Here is a 19055-nt window from a genome sequence, read left to right as displayed (position 1 = left end):
AGAGGCTATCAGTTGTGGTTGGACATCCTGATCTTGATAAGGGTATTCTATCTTTAAAGAGAATCAGGAGGGTATGCTTTCTGAAAAAGATAGATTTTCAGTGCCTTCTTGAAGGCTTCCAATGTGGAACAAAGTCGGATCTTTTCGGGAAGGGCATTCCAATGAGTGGGGGCTGTCGTCGTATAGGCTCTCTGATGAGTTGCTACTAATTTTACCCTGGGGTACTCAAGTAAATATGTCCCCATTGTTCTGAGGGTGCGGAGCGGATTATGTAGGGAGAGGCGCTCCCTCAAGTAACTCGGGCCCAGGCCATGTAGGGCTTTATAGGTAATAACCAACACTTTGTATTGCGCCCGGAAGCTAATAGGCAGCCAGTGGAGAGATTTTAATGTAGGTGTTATATGGTCCGATCTTGAAGTACCCATGACCAATCTGGCTGCAGCATTCTGAACTAATTGAAGCTTCCGAACCTGGTACAAAGGTAGCCCCATGTAGAGCACATTACAGAAATCCAAGTGAGAGGCTACCAGTGCATGTACTACCGTTTCAAGGTCCTTTCGATCCAGACAGGGACGCAGTTGGCATATCAGCCGAAGCTGGTACCAAGCACTCCTGGCCATCGCATCTACTTGAGATGGCAACTGTAGAGATGAGTCCAGGAGTACTCTCAAACTGCGAACTTTATCCTTTAGGGAAAGCATAAGCCCATCAAGGATAGGGTGGCAAATTTCCCTATCTGTATTAGGGGCACCTATCACAAGTACCTCTGTTTTCTCTGGATTCAGCTTGAGTTTGTTTTTCCTCATCCAGCCCATTACTGACTCAAGGCAGGCATCCAGAGGGGAGGTGCCATCCTTAGTCACTGTATCAGTCGGAGACATGGAGAGATAGATCTGGGTGTCATCAGCATACTGATACCACCGTGCTCCATGCTTCCAGATGATCTCTCCCAGCGGCTTCATGTAAATGTTAAATAGCGTGGGGGATAGGATGGCGCCCTGAGGAATGCCAGATGTCAGCTCCCTTTTACGAAAGCAACTATCCCCCAGCCTCACCGACTGGAACCTTCCCGAGAGGTAGGACCGGAACCACTGGAGCGCAGTGCCCCCGATACCCAACTCTCCCAGGCGTTCCAGAAGGATACCATGGTCGATGGTATCGAAGGCCGCTGAGATGTCCAAAAGCACTAACAGGGACACATTTCCCCTGTCAATGCCTAGATGGAGACCATCGACTAAGACGACCATGGCAGTCTCGACTCCATGTCCCGCTCTGAAGCCAGTTTGAAATGGACCCTGAAGAGAGCTTCCCCCAAGCAGCTGCTGCTATTGGGAGGGGTGGCACTGTGGCCTATGGGGGCCTAGTTAGGGTCTGGTTTGACTGCTTGACACACTCATGCAGTAGCCATGCAGTCCTTTAGGTGCACCACTCCACTGGGTGATACCCCCCTCTGGGGTATCACCCAGTGTGGTCTGTACCCCTTGCGCCCATCTCATGACACTTCTGTGTTACAGAGCTTTCTTGGTAGCAATACCCTAACTGTGGAAGCTGGGCTGATTCCATCACATCTGAGCTTCCAGGAGGCCACTAAAACAGTGCTGATCCTTTGTCTTTTAAACTCTTCTGGCTGTTTTAATGGATTGGTTTAAAATTATTTTAAAGGTGGTTTTTTATTTTGTTTTGAAAGTTTTGTCTATGATTTTTTTTAAATGTTTTTATCTATTGTGAATCCCCTTGAGAACTGTGATGAGGTGATATTTTAGTGCAATAGACAGACAGACAGATAACCAAATCTAGGTCAGCCATAGTCAAGAATAAGCAGTGGCAGAGCTCTAATTTAGAAAGCAAAAGGATCAAACAAGTGTGGATGCTGAATTATTCTCCAGATCCTCTTTCCCAGCTGCTTTGCTTCCAGCTGATAGCTATCCTGTGGACAAAATGTTTACCCAGGGGACAAATAACAAGGATGTCTACTCTAGGCAGAAATAGTTCAGCATTCCTCCCCCCACCTCCATTTCATTTGCTTATTAAATCAGATCACCACCACTCTACCACCCACATTCATATCTTATACATAAGATTCACACTTTCATACCCACTTTGGCTGTAATTACCAAAAGGCAGCCTTGTTTTTTCAGACACTTTTACTATTCAAAAATGTGCATTTGTAGCTCATTGGGCTAAAAGATAAACTTTAAAAATGGTAAACCTTAGTCCTAAACAAGAAGTCTGTCTTTTTTGTGAGGTACATTTGTCTACACACTGTTCAATGACCATCAGACTGGACTGGACTGGAATGACTGGTTCAAAAATTTAGACACATGCACACATATACATGCATGTACACACAATGAGAGATTGAGTGAGAGGGACAGCAATAACAGAAACATGATATATGATTAGTTTTAACTCTCATGTGCAACTTGGTGATACAATATGACTGTCAGAAATCTAAGTAAAAGTGTCAAAACCAGAAATAAGATAATTGTGTACAGTGCTGCCTCAGTTATGATGGAATTGGTTATGACACATTTTGGTTAAGCCTTTAGGAAAAGAAGGTCCAATCTAGGCTAATGTCGGGATGTTTCATAATTTCATTTAGGCCCCATACAGACTGCCAAAATAAAGCTGCTTCAGGTCACTTTGGAGGTATGCTGTTTAAATGATACAAGCGTCCTAAGAGTCCAGAAGCTGTGCCAAAGCCATGCTCCAGTTATTAGGACCGGAACGTGGCTTTGGCGTGGTTTACAGCCCCTTAGGCCACTTGTGTCATTTGAACAGCATACCTCCAAAGTGACCTGAAGCAGCTTTATTTTGGCCTGTCTGTATGGGGCCTTAGAGTACAGTTCAAAAGAAGCTGACTTGCTCAGATGCTCCACTTCTAAAGTACCCATGATAATGCAGTCATTCTTCATAGTCCACAATTCTCCAAATGTTGTCATGCAGTCAACAATGTATATAAAAATAAACAGTGTAAAGTAAAATATGCTTAGAAAAGCATACTTTGAGAGAAAATATGTTTAGAAATGCATACTTTGTGAAAAATACATTAAATACCAATATTTATGCAGATGTGTTGCTGTTAAAAGAAGAATTAAACAAGATTAATGCAGAAATGGAAGAGGAGAAATTTATGACTGAGCTCATGAAACTGATTCATTCATATCCCAATATGCTAAGCCAAAGAAATAATTATAACACTTTGAAGAACAAACCTCAGGTACAAATAAGTGCTTCCAGATTGAAACTACTGGTATGTTTCCTACACAAATGGACCTAGAAGATAGGGATCTAGAAACCCCAAGTTGCCATGTTAGACATACTTGTGGTTGCAGTAAGGTTGACAGATCTCAGGGCCTGACCCTGAGGGTCCAGTTCTCACAGTTATCTCCAGGCCTGAGATGAAGGTGCAAATTCTCCAGTTTTGAGGAGCACAGGGCAAGGGGAAAGGACTGTTTTCACATCTCCAGATCAGCTGGTAGAATAGCAGCTTGGTACAATTTGCAAGCCTTATTTGATTTATTGCTGCAACTTGCATAGACCATCCAATGCATTCATGTATTTAGTTAGTTTTCTTTTTCTTTTCCAGTTGCTGTGGCACAAGGGCTCGCCCTGCCCGCTCCCCCAATCTGCTCTGCATCCATATTTTGGAAAAAAGCAAACAGATTAAATGTCCCTTTTCTTGTCGCCTTGAATAAGTGAGGAGGCATAGCTCCCTCATTTTACTTTGATCTGGGAACATCCGCTTTAGTTAAAATTTCTGTCTTAATTTCCAGACAGGAAAATCTGTTCTTTCTGTGTGTCTCTCTGTGTTTGACAAGCTGTGAGCAATAATAATAATAATAATAATAATAATAATAATAATATGTTTTATTTATATACCGCTATTCCAAAGATCATAGCGGTGAACAGCAAGTAAGCTAATTAGCAAGTAAGCTAATGGTAGTTGGTACTTAATGCATAAAAAGGTAAAGGTATTCCTCATTGACAAGGTTGTCTAGCCGTGTCTGACCATAGGGGGCAGTGCTCATCTCTGTTATTAAGCCAAAGAGTCAGCATTATCAGAGAGTACTTTAATCATGTGGCCAGCATGATTGCACATAATGCTGTTTAATGCATAAAGTTTAATAAAATCATCATAGGCCATCCTTAGGTCTCAGGTTTTGGCCTGGAAACCTCAGATCTTGGGGCAATCCTTAACTAGCAACCCCAGTTATGACTAGCATACAGCTAATGGTGCTGCTTTCTCAAGAAGTGGGCCAAAATGCCAGAAACAATGGATGATGGACAAAAACTGGCAGAGTTGAGGCACAGTTGTCCCTTTCTTGGTTTTGTTGACCAGAATCTGACATTATAAGAGTGTAACGTGGCTGTTGGCTCATCAGGATTCCAGCACGTGTTTTTTAAAAGATGGCAATCCAAGATTATAATTGGTTTCTGTGAAAGAATGAAAGAATTAATGTGGTCGTGACCTATAGAAAAGAAGTTGTTTTCTTTAATCATTTATTTTATATCCATAAATCATTATGTTAGATTTGCTATAGATTCTTGTTAATATTTCATTCAACATAGTATCCAGATAAGCCAAAAAAGAGAAGAAGCGAGCTCCACTTGGCCAATTACGCTTTCCCCTCAAAGTAAATAAAGTTATCTGAATACCTGACAGTCTGCTGTTGCAATTATAGATAGGGCGCTGTAATTTAAAGTGAGAATTTCTTTAATATGTTAATTGCATATGCCAGAACACCTTCTCTATTACGTTTTCTATATTTAATTAGCTGGTACAGTTTCACTGTGCCCCAGTGCTTGTTTTAGATACTTTCTGTGAGACAATGGGCTCATGTAGTTGTTTTTCAAAGTCACAAAAATGAGCTGAATCTAATTATGCTGGCAGAAGAAGGCATCTCTTAATCCCCAAATTTCTCTTTCATCCTAATTATGGGATTAAGTGCATATGATCTGGGGCTTTGCTACAAATTCATTATGGTTTTCAGTAATTTTGTTCCTGCACCAAAATTGGAGAAACAGGAAGCAACAGGAGGAGTCTAATTATCTTGGTAAGAGGTAATGGAAGATATAGAAGGAAGGGACCAATATAATAGCTCCCTAGCTGTTCCTAATGGTCTGTCAAAGACAATCAAACTTCACAGTATGACTCCCAGTTAGATATATACTACTGACCAAGCTTCTGCTTGATCATGAAAGAAAATATAGGAGCTTGGTGTTTTATAGTAAGAGCTGTAATTTCACTTTTGTATGCCTTAGAGACTAATTGATTCATTGTGGCTGAACTTGACAAGGACATGAACTAGTGACCGCTGCATCTGATGCCTGGATTGAGTCTGGGATAATACAAACCAGAAATATCAGTAACATTAAATTACCCCCACCACCACTGTTTATTGGTATGAAACAAACAATAACAAAATATAAATATGATTAAGGCTACGATTATTCATGGGATGTAAGTTACATTTTTTTAAAAAAACATACTTGTACTTCTATCAACAGAGAACTTTTTGTGTATCATTAGCTAAGTTACAGAGAAACTCTTAGTTGTCAGGAAAGCTTTCCAGCCTCAAATCTATATAGCCCTGGAGAACCCTCTAAAGGGACACTCATGTTGACCAGCACTAGAACTAGTCATTGAGTTAAACTTTGAGAGTCAAGTTTAGGTAAAATTTCCACCCACCAGGAGGGGAAAAAAAGACTTGTGTAAACCTATCTAATGAGCTAGACCAAAGGCCCACATCTGAAGAATGGAAGAAAAAGAATGAGACTGTAAAGGTATTGGAAATCTAGATCACCTTTGGCTTAGACCAACACTTCTGTAATAACTTGAGTTATGATATTGGTTGAAATTTCTGAGCCTTTTCAAAGCTTCCTGGGTGTTTTTTAGTCCATGCTTTGTTCCATTGTTGGATGTTTTCCTTGAGATTACTCCAACCATAACATTTGTAATTTTTGAGAGGGCATGCCCTCACAAAAAAAGATTTGTTTTTAACTTAAGCTTGAAGGGTTGTTTTTTGGGGTCTTCTTTAGCTATTGCTAACCCTTTCTTGCCTGTCAAACTGCAGGGGCAAGGGGGGGAAAAGTATCCAAGCAATGATCAGTCCATTACATTCAGAAAATATTTGGGTCAATATATAAACATATACAGCTAAATTTCTCAAATTAGACTTTTCTGAAGCAATAAAATAGTGACTATATTGTTCATAATACTGACAAAGAAATGTCCTTTATGGGATATCCAGTGGATGGAAATGGCAAGCTCTATATTTTTACTACTTTCAATGCATTCATTTAATTCATTTATTTTTATTCATTATTCATTGTCCACATAGAATGCCTCTAAAATTAGTATCCGGGAGGATTTTGGCTCAAGATGAAGATTCTAAGTGATCTCCGAACTATACCTACACTGGTTAACGGTAGTTTTCAAAGAAGTAGCTGTGTTAATCTCTTGCAGTATAAAAAAGAGGGAAGTAAGAAAAGAAAAAAAATGTGGTAGCACCTTCGAGACTAACTGGTTTTTAAAAACCATTTAGTCTTAAAGGTGCTGCTAAATGTCTTTCTTTCTCTCTCTCCTCCATTTTAATACTTGTTACAACTGTTTGCTATATTTATTACAGAAGATTACACAAGCCTGAAAGACTGAGAGTCATTAAAATTTTAAAATATATGCTGGTTTTATAGGAATTTGGCATTCTAATCCAAAAATGATGTTAGATTGGCTCCATTATGTATAGTTTTTCCTCTGCAATTTGCTTTGGTATTTTTGTGATGTAATATGTGACTCAATGTAATGATCCTACAAAGAGTAAGAAAGGGGTTAAAGTCTTCTAATAGACTTTCGAAACACTTTAATTTTATAATTTGAAACATAAAAATCTGTTCAAAAGCACTAAAAAAAATTGTTCTGGAACATCAACGTCTGCAATTAATCAAAGCTGAGTAACAAATTGATAAAAATATCAAAGTTGTGAAAGAACTGTATGTGGTATGACATTTGTATTTTTTTTTAATCTAGTGCCCAAAATTACATTAAAAACAGCTACAATATTGAAAAGAAGTTTTTTCATTGCAGGCCTGAATTATTGGTTTGACAGAAACATTTCTTCATAAACCAGAATACAGAATATTCACAAAGATAATTGATTTACTGCAGTTAAATAGAAGTATGTCTCAAAACAATCAAATTGTCACTTTCAGACATATCTAATAAATAACCAACCTCCTCTTTTAAAAAAGCAAACATTTAGAATGGTCAATGTTATATAAGTTCTCTGTTTACCACTGCATATAATAACACCCTATAATAAAGGATTGTGCAGATGTAAAACAATAAGTCATTGACAAAGAGACTTCTTGCAGTGTTCTCAACTGGAACTTGTTTAGATTTTCCCCCCAATTTGCACAGTAATACAATAAATAAAAACAACCTTAAAATTGTGCAAAAAATGCTGTAATAGGGGACCTTTCTGTGCACAATCTGAATGTGGTTGATTGGCACATAAAACAGCCTTTTCTGCACAGAAAACATTTTTTTTCTGTGCAGAAAATAGTATATGAAAATTTTGTACAGAATGAGTACCGAACTATGAATAGGCATGGTTTTTGAATAGCATGGTTTTCAAAGACTTTCTTGTGGTGGAAAGAAAATTGCTAAAATTAATCTCTGGTCTAATCTACACCTCAGAAATAATGCAGTTTGGCACCTCTTTAACTGCCATGGCTCAATGCTATGTTATTCTGGGATTTGTAGTTTTGTTAGATATTTAGCCTTCTGTGTAAACCTATAATGTTTAACACTATCTAGTTTTTCACCCATTTTTTCCAAAAGTGAATTATCAAATTATCAGAATTTGCAGAATTAGTTTCCAAATTGCACACTTACAAAATAAACACCACCATCACCTAAGCCTCACCCAAACACAGCAAGGCTGACTAACTGTATTTGGAAGTAAATGAAATAATATCCATTAGGGTTCCTAGGGGAGATGGGGAGGAGGAGGACTGTTAGATCTTTACATCCACCATCTAATATTACCCACCTGCATGAATTCAACACCATTTCATGTCTTTTATATAAGACATCCATACAAAAGAACTCTCAACACTGACCTTACCAAATTAAACAAATGGGTGACATGGATAGTGACACAAACACTAACTGAATGTGGTTGACTCTACTTGTAATGTATTGGCACTGATGTAACAAATGAAGTTCAGCATCTGAAAAAGAACTTTCTTTTAATTAAAGGGCAACTCCAGCTGTCAGCTTTCTCAGAAACACTACAGTACAGCTGCTGATGCTGGGCTCTGAGATAAAACAGCTCATTCAGCAGTACAGGGGGTGATTTATAATATTCTGTTACTAGATTAGAGCAATAAATTATAACAGCAGTATACTTCTGGGAGGTCCTATTTTTCAACAGAGTTTTTGTTTGTTTGTTTCAACTATTCTTTTATTCATTTTTCAAACCAATGATAATAAGCATGTCATGTTATTAACAAAGATTGTGACAGGACATGGATGATCCTTTATTCTAGTTAACAATGTCCTGCTGAAAGCAATCTGATTAACGAAAATATCATCTTAAGAGAAACTGGGTGGATAAAATACTTTGAGAAGGACTAATACAAAAAATTTTAGGAGTCATGAAATCATTTTATGGAAATGTCTCCTTTTCAGCTCTGAAAGACTAGCGTATATGGGCTGGATCCAACTATTCAGCTGTAACTGCTTTCACAATTACTTGAGCAGGAACTGAAATAAAAGTATAATCCTATGGATGTTTACTTCTCAGCAAGTCCAGTGGAGCATATTCCTAGTAAATCCAATGGATATTCCCAAATAAATCTCCATTAGAATTCAGGATCACAGCATAATGCTACTAAGATTGAGTGCAAAGCAAGTCCCATGGTTTATACTAGGGATCACTCATGAGAAAGTGTGCATATGATGGCACTGGCAGTCTGCATCTAGAAGAATGGTGTGGTCCTCCCTCCCACTATGGAGAGCCCCGCATTGCTACTTGCTTGCAGATCCATTTCATAGAAGCACAGATACATTTCTGGGTGCTAGTCCAATGAGTTTATTTTAGTAACTGAAGTAATAAATTTCTGGCTCATAGTGAAGGTTCTAATCCTCCCTAATTCCAATTAAACAGCTGTCCCATCTGGGGATAACAAAAAGCTTTAAGGCTTTGGGCTTATATGCTCTAGGCTCTGTCTTTATACCAGAAACCTTCTTCTAGGTTTCCCAGTGAGCTTTCCCATTCTTCACCCCTTCCCACTGGCCCAGCCACCTCCTGGTTATTCTCTGATAAGGTGTCTCTCCTACAATGCTCTTGCTCCCACTCTGGTCTCTTCTGCCTCCCCCACCTGGCCCTTCTCCTACAGATTTCTCAGTAGCCTCTGCTCCTGTCCAGCACCATTCCATGGAGGCTTCCTCTTCTTTCTTCTTCTGTCCATTAACACCCACTCCTGTTTCCAACATTGCCATACTGACAACTCCTTCTTCACTTCTCTTGCTAGCAGTATAGCTCCATCTCTCCCCTTCTTCTGCTCGGCCTGCCCCTCTTGGTCTCATCCTGTCTGTAGCTACCTTGCTCAATGCTTTCCGCATCCACCTCCTTGCTCTTTACCTGTCACCTGGATGGTGTTAGAGTCCTGCTTCCATTACTGCAGATGGCAAGGTCAAAGACTGGAGACAGAGGGACTTGTCCAACAATAGGTGGAGGGCTACAGATTTGCTCACCACTGCAACAGAAAAATGGAGTGTTCGCATACACACACACACACACACACACACACACACACAGTGATCTTGTAATTTTTGAAATCATTTTCAGTGAGCCACATAAAACAACAAATTTCATAAAATTCATAACAGTAACAAATGTAAAAACATTTGTAACTCACCAGGAGGATTCTAAACCATGTCTAAAGAGCCCCGAACAAAGGTATATGCTACCCAAAGGCTTCAATCTTATACTTGATTACCTGAAAGCAAGCCCAACTAAACACAACAGAATGTATCTCTGAGTAGCCTGGTCTAGAACTGTACTGAAATCTGTATGTACAATTGCATAGCCTTCATAAATTTCAGTTGGTAAAGATTATACCCTACACTAAAACATTTACTTTAGAGAATATGTTCTCTTACTTAGAAAAAGGTAGAAAGCTGGCTTATAATGACTTAGACCATTGGTCCATCTAGGTTCCCTGGCTTTAGGTAAGATTTTTTTTCTACCTTAGAAGTACACAGAGATTCCTGATATTCCATAGTGGTCTCCCATCCAAGTGATAACCAGACCTTGTTTAGCTTCTGAAATACCATGAGGCTATCCGTTCAGAGTCATATGATGCTTTAAAGTCACCCTGGCCCAGTATAGCAACAGTTTATTGCTGTATTGAATTTATTATGTGCTGTCTTAGAAGCCCAGAAGAATATGGAAGAGATATGCAGCAATTGGTATCTTTATTTATTATTATGAATATCTAAAGAACTGAAGGGAATTAAATCTTTCCTATTTGACTTATTCTCTTTAGTTTTACTCTATAGTTCTATATAATTCTACACTCTACTTGTTGTTCTTATTTTGTACCCTGGATATTTCCTGTATCAGTGCATCTAAAGGAAAATAAATCAAGACTGTGCATATACGATTAGTTTTGTTATTAACTGCTGTCAAGTCAACTTCAATTTATGGGATCCCAATGAATGACAGACTTCCAAGTCACCCTGTTATCAACAACGCTGCTCATTTAAATCAATTTAAATGCACCAAAAGAAAACTATATTAGTAAAAGAGGGGAATTATTCCTTTGACCCACATACACAATTCCTATCATGACATTTATGAGGAAAAATTTGGGTGATTTGCTTAATAACAGCCCATAATCATTATTTTATGCAATACAGTTAAGTAGAGAGAAGGTCAGCATGAGCAAACATCTGTGTTTCATAACAGATAAGTACAGATTTTGAAAGACTGTCTGTAAGGCAAAGTTCCCAACACAATTTAAACTACTGCAAGACTTTCACACTTTTTTGATGATCCATAAACTAGTTCAAAATTAGTGTATAAATTCTCTTGATAGTGTTCTAGACATCTGCACCCAAAACACTACCTATTTTCAAAAATTAGTAAGAGTTTTGCTAATCATCCTCATTTCAGTTAACAAATGTAAACAAACGGTGATCTAAATTCTTCACTTTGATCCTTCTAAAGCTTTCAGTAAAATGATTTTAAAACTAAAAATCAGTTGTATTGGACCAAAAACATATAAATATATTAACATTCATTGTAATGATCCAACAGGCAAAAAAAAAAAAAAAATCAAGTTATAAATGTTTTTTCTTTGGTTTATACAAGTGGGCCAATGCTTTTATGTAAAGACCGGACAATAAGCATGCAGACCTTGAATCCCTGTGTTTTGATTTCAGTGTATTTGCTCAGAAATTTGAAAGGTGTTTGTACATTACAGTCTATTCTCATCTGAAACACCCTTATTCAACAGTCATTTCAACATCTCTATAAGAATCCATTTAAAATTCTTCTGTGAAAATGCATTCTTCAAAAAGCCATTATCTCATGCTCCATTACGAAAGAAGAAAGCACACGTTATGAGTTCACAAACCCTGAATCCATTTTAACCATTTATGGAGGAGTTTTCAGGAGCATTTTATTGAAAACCATGCAGATTTCCTACTGAATAAACAGGTACATTCCATAGGAACTGCAATTGTATATGCGTTCTTTTATTTATTTGACTTTTACCCCACATTTTTACAAGAACCAATCTGATTTACAACATATGGAAGAAACATGCAGTTTGCAAAACAAGGCAGTTTACAACACAATTAACAAACAAACAGAAATAAAAACATAGTAAGTTATACTGTATTGTTTAACTACAATTCAATAAGGTATTGTGTAAAACACAACTGATTCACAGTCAACTGATCAGTTGTCAATTAGTTCAGTCCTGACTTTGTACAATAGTGTTTCCCCTCAGATCTCCACATCTCCACAGGTTATATCTCAGTTGCTGTCCTCCATCTAATCTCATAGGGTCACTTTCCCACAACACTCTCAACTGTGGCATTTTGCCATTCTTTTCAATGGGCTGGACATTTGTCCTTTCACCGTTTGTATTTGTTGTTGTTGTAAGCCCTCAAGTCCTTTCTGACTTATGATGGCTTTAAGGCATTTTTTTGGCAAGATTTGTTCAGAGAGGATTTGGCATTACCTTCCTCTGAGACACTGACTTGTTCCAGTAGGTTTTTACGCACAAGTGGAGATGGGAACTCTGCTCTCCAGTGCCATAGCTCAGTTCTCAAACCACTACTTCATGCTGGCTCTCTAGACAAGTAACACCAGGAAAAACCAAGAAAGTGACATCTTTCATATAGCTTCACACAATACATGCACTGAACCACATGGTTTGCAGTTGCAAGTTGTCTGTCTGATTTTTGCTTCCCAGGGTTCTTTAGACTGACTCTTTCCACAGATTTTAAAGACAAGATAAGTTTTTATGGGACAGTACAGCCTTTCAGATAGTCTGGTCTCCAATAGTATAGGTCTTTATAGGACATAGCCAGCACCTTGGATTGTTCCTGAAAAGAAGACTGTTCAGTTGTTGTCACTATGCCTTCTGCCACTGAAAGCAAACTCCTGAGATCTTATCAGTAATTCAACAAATTTATTTTAAAAACCCAGGCAGAATTTCCAACTCCTTTACAGTTGTGATGATTTCAGCACTCTGGATAGGTCCCAGCATGAACCTGTGTAGACTAGATACTCTCAAGGATTAATTCTCTGTAGATCACATCCACTGAAGAAACTTTCCATTTAAAGGATCATGACCCTGAAATCTGTAGTGAACCAAAGTAAAGCCATATTGCCAATAGATTAGAGCCAGTAGAGACTAGAAGCTACTTTGGCTAGTTTAGTATATAAGAAATACCATTGCAGCGGTGAGAATGTGAGGATCTGCTATTCCCACCATGAAATGTATCATTTTCTGTTGCATTTGTGCAACTTGGACTAACCAGTGCTAATGAAATGAATACCCTAATGTTGACTGTTAAAACTAACTCTGAATAGATACTTTCATTTATTCAAATCATAGGAACCTTACTACCAAACACATTTAGCCTTCTCTATCATCACTATGCAAGTTTATACATCCTTGATCTATGCTAATGAAGTTGTTCTTGTTTGCTCCTTTTGCATACTGCAAGGACTGACTGCTCTGGAGGAAGAGGAGATTATTTGACCAAAGGTATTATCTTTCCACACAAATTAAGGGTTTGACACACTGTCCAAATTAATTTGGGGTTGGTATGGGGTTGAGATCTCATTTTCTCCCTCCTGTTAGCACCACTAGTCCTGATCATCAGTCTGGTTGCAGCATTTTGGATCAGCTGGAGTTTTTGAGCTTTCTTTGACAGCAGACCAATACAGTAATCTAAATTATGGTACACTTCACCATAGTCAAATCAGAAATCTCTACAAATGGCGATAGCTGGTGCACTGGCTTTAATCATGCAGACGGCTGCTTGGCCACTGAAGAAAATGGGAAAACCAGGCTCAGCGCTAAACCAAGAAGCACACCCAAATTACAAACACATGTCATCAAGGGTAGATTCCTGTCTTAATTCTGCTTGACTTGAACATGAAGCTTATACATGACTAATCAACTGATGAACAGAAGTTAGCTGCATAGAATAGTGTCCCAAAGTTTGTTAAAAGTATCTCAAACAATATAACATGATCCTACACAACAAGCTGACAGAACACCATTTAATCATCAGAAAGGTGTATGACTATTTTACAATATTATTAATAGCCTCCAAGGGCACATAAGGAAGTATTGGCACAGATACAAGACTGCCAGGATAAGCCTGCGATTTTATTTTAAAGACAAAGGAACATGAGGGATTGCCAGCGATGCCTAAATTTAAAGAGCAGACAGAATCATTTTACTGGTTACATCTTTGCCCGAGGGACACCATCCATTGCATTTGGCATTGTTTTTGTTGCAGGTACTCTTTTTAAAAATGACAGAAATTTGTACATCATCTGAACCACAAAATATATTTTTGCACTGTTTTACCACCTGCAATAACAATTTTGTCATTTATGCTATTCAGTGTAAAGGTCAAAAAGTCTATTTGGGAAGATAACAAGGTATATTTTTAAAAAATAGGGGAACAGCTTTGTAAATACAGAACCATAGAGTAGGAGCCCCTTTAGTGGCTCATTTGTGGAACACAATCACTGTGCAGTAGACCTATGATTTTGGCTATTTGAGTGGATAACTACCAAATGATGATAGGATTTTGCTGTATTTCTGTTTTGAACACATAACCTCAGCACAGCACTTATCCTTCAGCTGAGCTCTCTCATACCATGATTGGGTACCTACATGGGTTAAAGAAGTCTCATCCAATTTATTTTGTTGCAGCAGTTTGCTACATGTCTACTCAGAAATAAGTTTCATAGAGTTCTGTGAAGCTTACCTTCAGGTTAAATTTGTACAGGACTGAAGCCTTTATAACTTGGAAGTTATTTACTTATTTATTGAATTTTTACCCCACCTTTCTCCCAGTATGTAATCCAAGTTGGCTATTTGAAGTGGTTCTCATATTAAAGGACAAAAAGATAAACTAGCAAGTCACAGTTGGCCCCTGGTAGCCACTGGGATTTGATTCCAGGACGGACACACACACACCCATGGATACCATAATCCATGGATGCTCAAATCACATTAAATACAATGCTGTCCCTTTTATAAAATGGCAAAATCAAAGTTTGCTTTTCAGAATTTTCTTTTTGAATATTTTTCATCCATAGATGAATCCCTGAGTATGGAGGGCCAACTGTACTAAGATTTCAGTCCCATACATGTACAATCCCAATGAAGAAAGTAGGACTTAGCTCAGGTTTGCACAGTATTGCACAGTAAATCATACATAGCATTCAGGCATAAACTATTATTTCACTCAGGGATAAGCAACTCTATTTCTGGATTAAAATATTATTGCCCATGCAGTGTTTTCTAAGCAGAAAAATGCTGTTATCTGTGCAAAACAATCATGTGCAAATTTTGCGCGGAATAAGACCTGTACTGCATTGATTCTTCTCAGTTCAGGATTCTTCTCATCAGGGTTTCTCAACACTTGATACACATGTTTTCAACCATTTCCCAAATATTTTTGAATATTCTTCCATCCCTATTATATGTAGGCGGCTGAGGCTGAAACAATAAGATCATTACACTGCCAAGCTTGGAATGGGGGAGACTGCAGGAAATATTTTGGCTGATATACCTTATTGGTTCTCTGGCAGTTTCCCCTCCCTCCAGATAATCAGAAGGTGAACAAAAACCCAGGGCTACTTTATCTGTAGCTCAGCTGGAGTAACTAGCCAACTAACCAGTGACTGTACCATAGGAAGACCCCAAACTATCTGTTGCCAATGTAAAGCAGTAAAATGAAAAAGAAGCAGTAAATATATAAAGACTGTCATGTTCTTTATAGTGTGAATGGAGTTACAACTGTGGTGGGAAAGTAAACCTGGTTTAATGCAAAACAGATGTGTGTGTTATATATTTACTTTCACAAAATAACTATCTTTTTTTAAAAGGGGGGGACCCCTAGAAATCAGGTTACATGAGTCTGTTTTTCCCTAAAGATAAATAACAGACTAGTTCACTGTTCCTCATGCATTACTAACCTAGCCCATCAATTTTATTTACCTTTGTAATCTACTCACTACTACTACTAGATGGAGAAGAATACAAATTAGGACCACTTACTCATTTCTCTCCAAAATGACGACAAGTTGCTCTCTCTCAGCATGTATAAGAAATTTCAGTCTTGCTGGGTGAATCTGAAAAAAAGAAATGGAAGAGTACTTCTCTTATTGAAAAATTAAAAAAAATGTAGACACCACTGCTTTATAACAGGTAACAAAAACCACAAGTCCATCCCTTCTGTAAGAATGCAAACTATAACTGGATCATCAGGAGAATGAGTTTTAAAGTCAAATTAACAGCAAAGGAAATAAAGTAATAGTGGGGTTTGATTTCCTTCTGCTTTTCAACAGTGTGTGGCATCGTGGCAATATTTCTTTTCTTTGGCAACTATTTTAAATTTGTGGTGGACAGTCACAGAAACACTTGAATATGTTAATTTTATTGATTTAGCATTTCACAGATGAACTGATATGTGCCTGAAGTACAGACTGAGGGACTAATAACTTTATATTGCTTCAGAGCTCAGAATGACTGATTGACAGGATACTCGTGAACTATGAAAAACAATTTACAAAATTGGAATTGGTGTTTGTGTGCCTTCCAGTCATTTCCAACTTATGGCAACCTTAAGGCAACTTAAGGGTTTTCTTGGAAAGATTTGTTCAGAGGAGGAGATTTGCCATTGCTAACTGGTACCTGTAATAACAACAATAATAAAAAAGATTTGTTAGAGAATGGTGCATCTACATTTCTGTGTCTACACACATGATGAAACAAACCTGAAAGTATTTGACAGTTTCAGATACTGGTCCTGGTCCAGAGAGACTGAAAGTGAGTTTTAAAAGTGACTGCATGCTTGTAGAGAACCAGTTTGTTGTTGTACGTCTTCAAGTCATTTCCAACATATTGTGACCTTAGCACAGGGCTTTCATGGCAAATTTAATCAAAGGGGCTTTGCCATTGCCATCCTTTGAGGCTGAAAGAATGTGACTGGCCCAAAGTCACTCAATAGGTTTACATGGCCGAGCTCAGATTTGAACCCTGGTTTCCAGAGTCATAGTCCAACACTCAAACCACTACATCTACACTTACCACTACACTTGAAAGACCCAATGCTTATGTCTAAACTTATATATGTAAGTAAACATGGTCTCTGGATCAATACAAAACACAGTTTTACTTTCCTCTTTTTGTAAAACTAGCCTATCATGAGCAGAAATTGTACACGGCAAAGACACAGTAGAAGGCTGTTTTTTATGTCATGTATTCTTTTCCTCTCTAAAATAGGCATCTTTTGGTTTGAACTGCTTTTGGTTCTATATTATAGTTTTATATTAAGGATATCCCATGACTCTGGAAATGAGGTTTCCCTGGAGAAAGACATATGGGACTGAGAATTTCTGATGATTCATATGTACTAATATCTTTGTCTTCATTGCTCTCTTCATGAGATAATTACACCACAACTGGGAATGGGAACCAAGAGTTTGTTTACTCAGCACTTCCTATGACCTTGTTTTCCAGAGGAAGCTGCATTTTGAAAGATCCATAAGCACTGGGCTCCACAGGTTTCCATTCACACAGTTAAAGCATTAGCATCATGAGATGAGGGGGAGGATCTCATTCTTTTATATTTTGGGTAATTATCTTCCCTAGGGCTGTGTGGGAGAAGACAAGAAGAGCAGGTTCTCCTAGTTGAATGAGAGTTTGGGGGAAACAGTTATCAGAAGTCAAGATTTCCCATGAACTTTTTAAAAAATGGCAATCTAGCAAAAATGCAGATGTATCTGGGAGACAATTAACATTGCTTAGGCTTAAAAAAAAGAATTATGGCTATATCTACACCTCTATTTTTTACAGTTGTGCATATTCAGAAACACCTTTTATTAGCCATGAACTGCTAGGTTAAGCTAGGCTACAGCATTTGAGTGATCCAAGAAAAAATTGGATCCTTCTATCATGCTAAATAAATACTTTAAGCCATTCACTAGGCATTCACCAGTGATGTAGACTCAAGCCAAATGATTGGGACTCAAATCGGACTCAGCTTCAGTTACTTGATTTGGATTCGACTCAGTAATAAATGGCACATTGACTCAACTCAGTGTGCAACTTGTATATTTTTAGTGACTTACTTGCTGACATCATTCACTTGAAGCATCAGGCAAGACCTGTCCCCAAAACTGAGGCACATTTCTCAGAAAGGAACAGCAAGTGCATTAGGCAATGGGCCTGAGGCAGAAGGAGCCTTTTAAAGTTTTTGAAAAGTTTTAGTAGGCTCCTCTGATATGTCATGGGGACAGGCTTCTGAATAAAGCCCCTTTCTCAAGCTCATTGCTTAAGACATTTGCTGTTCCCGTCCAAGACACACCCTGCCTCCATTTTTTTTTTCTTTAAAAAGCTGCCTCACAGACATGAGACTCAACTTGAGACTTAACTTGAAAGTAACTTGCAAGGACTTGAGACTCAACTTGAGACTTGAAGGTAGAGACTTGAGACTTGACTTGAGACTTTGGCTAAAAGACTTGAATATATCACTGGCATTAATTAGGCACTACTTGTTTCCAGAGGCAATTTCTGAGCATCAGTTTAATATTAGGTAAATGGTTCCAAGACCGCAAAGATATAAATATTGTACGCCTTAGAAGAGATAAAGGAATTAATCTAATGCACTAGCATAATAAATTTTTACAGGTTGGAGACACTCAATCTAACATGAAGAGTGACAAGAATGGTTATTCATGAGTTCTTAAGAAATATTCAGAGTAAAATAATAATTATTAAGTTCCATTAAATATTGTAATATGCTTCCACACTCCCATAAGAAAAGGCATATTGTCTTTGATGAGAAACCAGTATGTTGAAGGTACTTTAAGATATTAGACTGCTTTATATCAGCTTACCAACAGCAGAGGTCATTCTGAAGAACAACGTGCTGAATATGTACACATTTCAGAGGTTCCACATAGGTCATTAGAATAAGCCATGAAATCCAGGACAGTACAACATACACAAGACAAGAGATTGTGCTGACCTTAAAAGGACATGATACGCAAGTCACAAACAATTACATCAGGATCAGAGTGCTGAACCTTCTGCATAGAATGTTTCAAATTATATATCATATTAATTATCTTGCAAAAAGAATGCAAACTGAAAACTTTTAAAACATTTTGCCAAACACAGATTAGTTTTGACTCAGAAAATATATGTATCTTTTTCTGCTTTAAATGCTAAAAGCTTCACCTTATACTCAAAATAAGTATATGCACTGCTAGTTC

The 19055-nt window shown here is 37.9% G+C and overlaps 1 protein-coding gene across 1 annotated transcript in view; it reads right to left on the bottom strand.

Moving 5' to 3' along the window:
- ADAM12 (ADAM metallopeptidase domain 12) overlaps window positions 1-19055 on the bottom strand; it is a 312824-nt gene that overhangs the window by 238892 nt on the left and 54877 nt on the right. The window contains exon 3 of the mRNA XM_042459693.1: window positions 15835-15908. Within this exon, the coding sequence (XP_042315627.1) occupies window positions 15835-15908 (74 nt within the window). The remainder of the gene's footprint in view (window positions 1-15834; window positions 15909-19055) is intronic.

This window comes from Sceloporus undulatus, chromosome 3 (assembly GCF_019175285.1).
Source record: "Sceloporus undulatus isolate JIND9_A2432 ecotype Alabama chromosome 3, SceUnd_v1.1, whole genome shotgun sequence".
NCBI classification, from domain to species: domain Eukaryota; kingdom Metazoa; phylum Chordata; class Lepidosauria; order Squamata; family Phrynosomatidae; genus Sceloporus; species Sceloporus undulatus.
The sequence above is the reverse complement of the archived record's forward strand: the minus strand, read 5'-3'. Positions and strand labels throughout refer to the sequence as shown.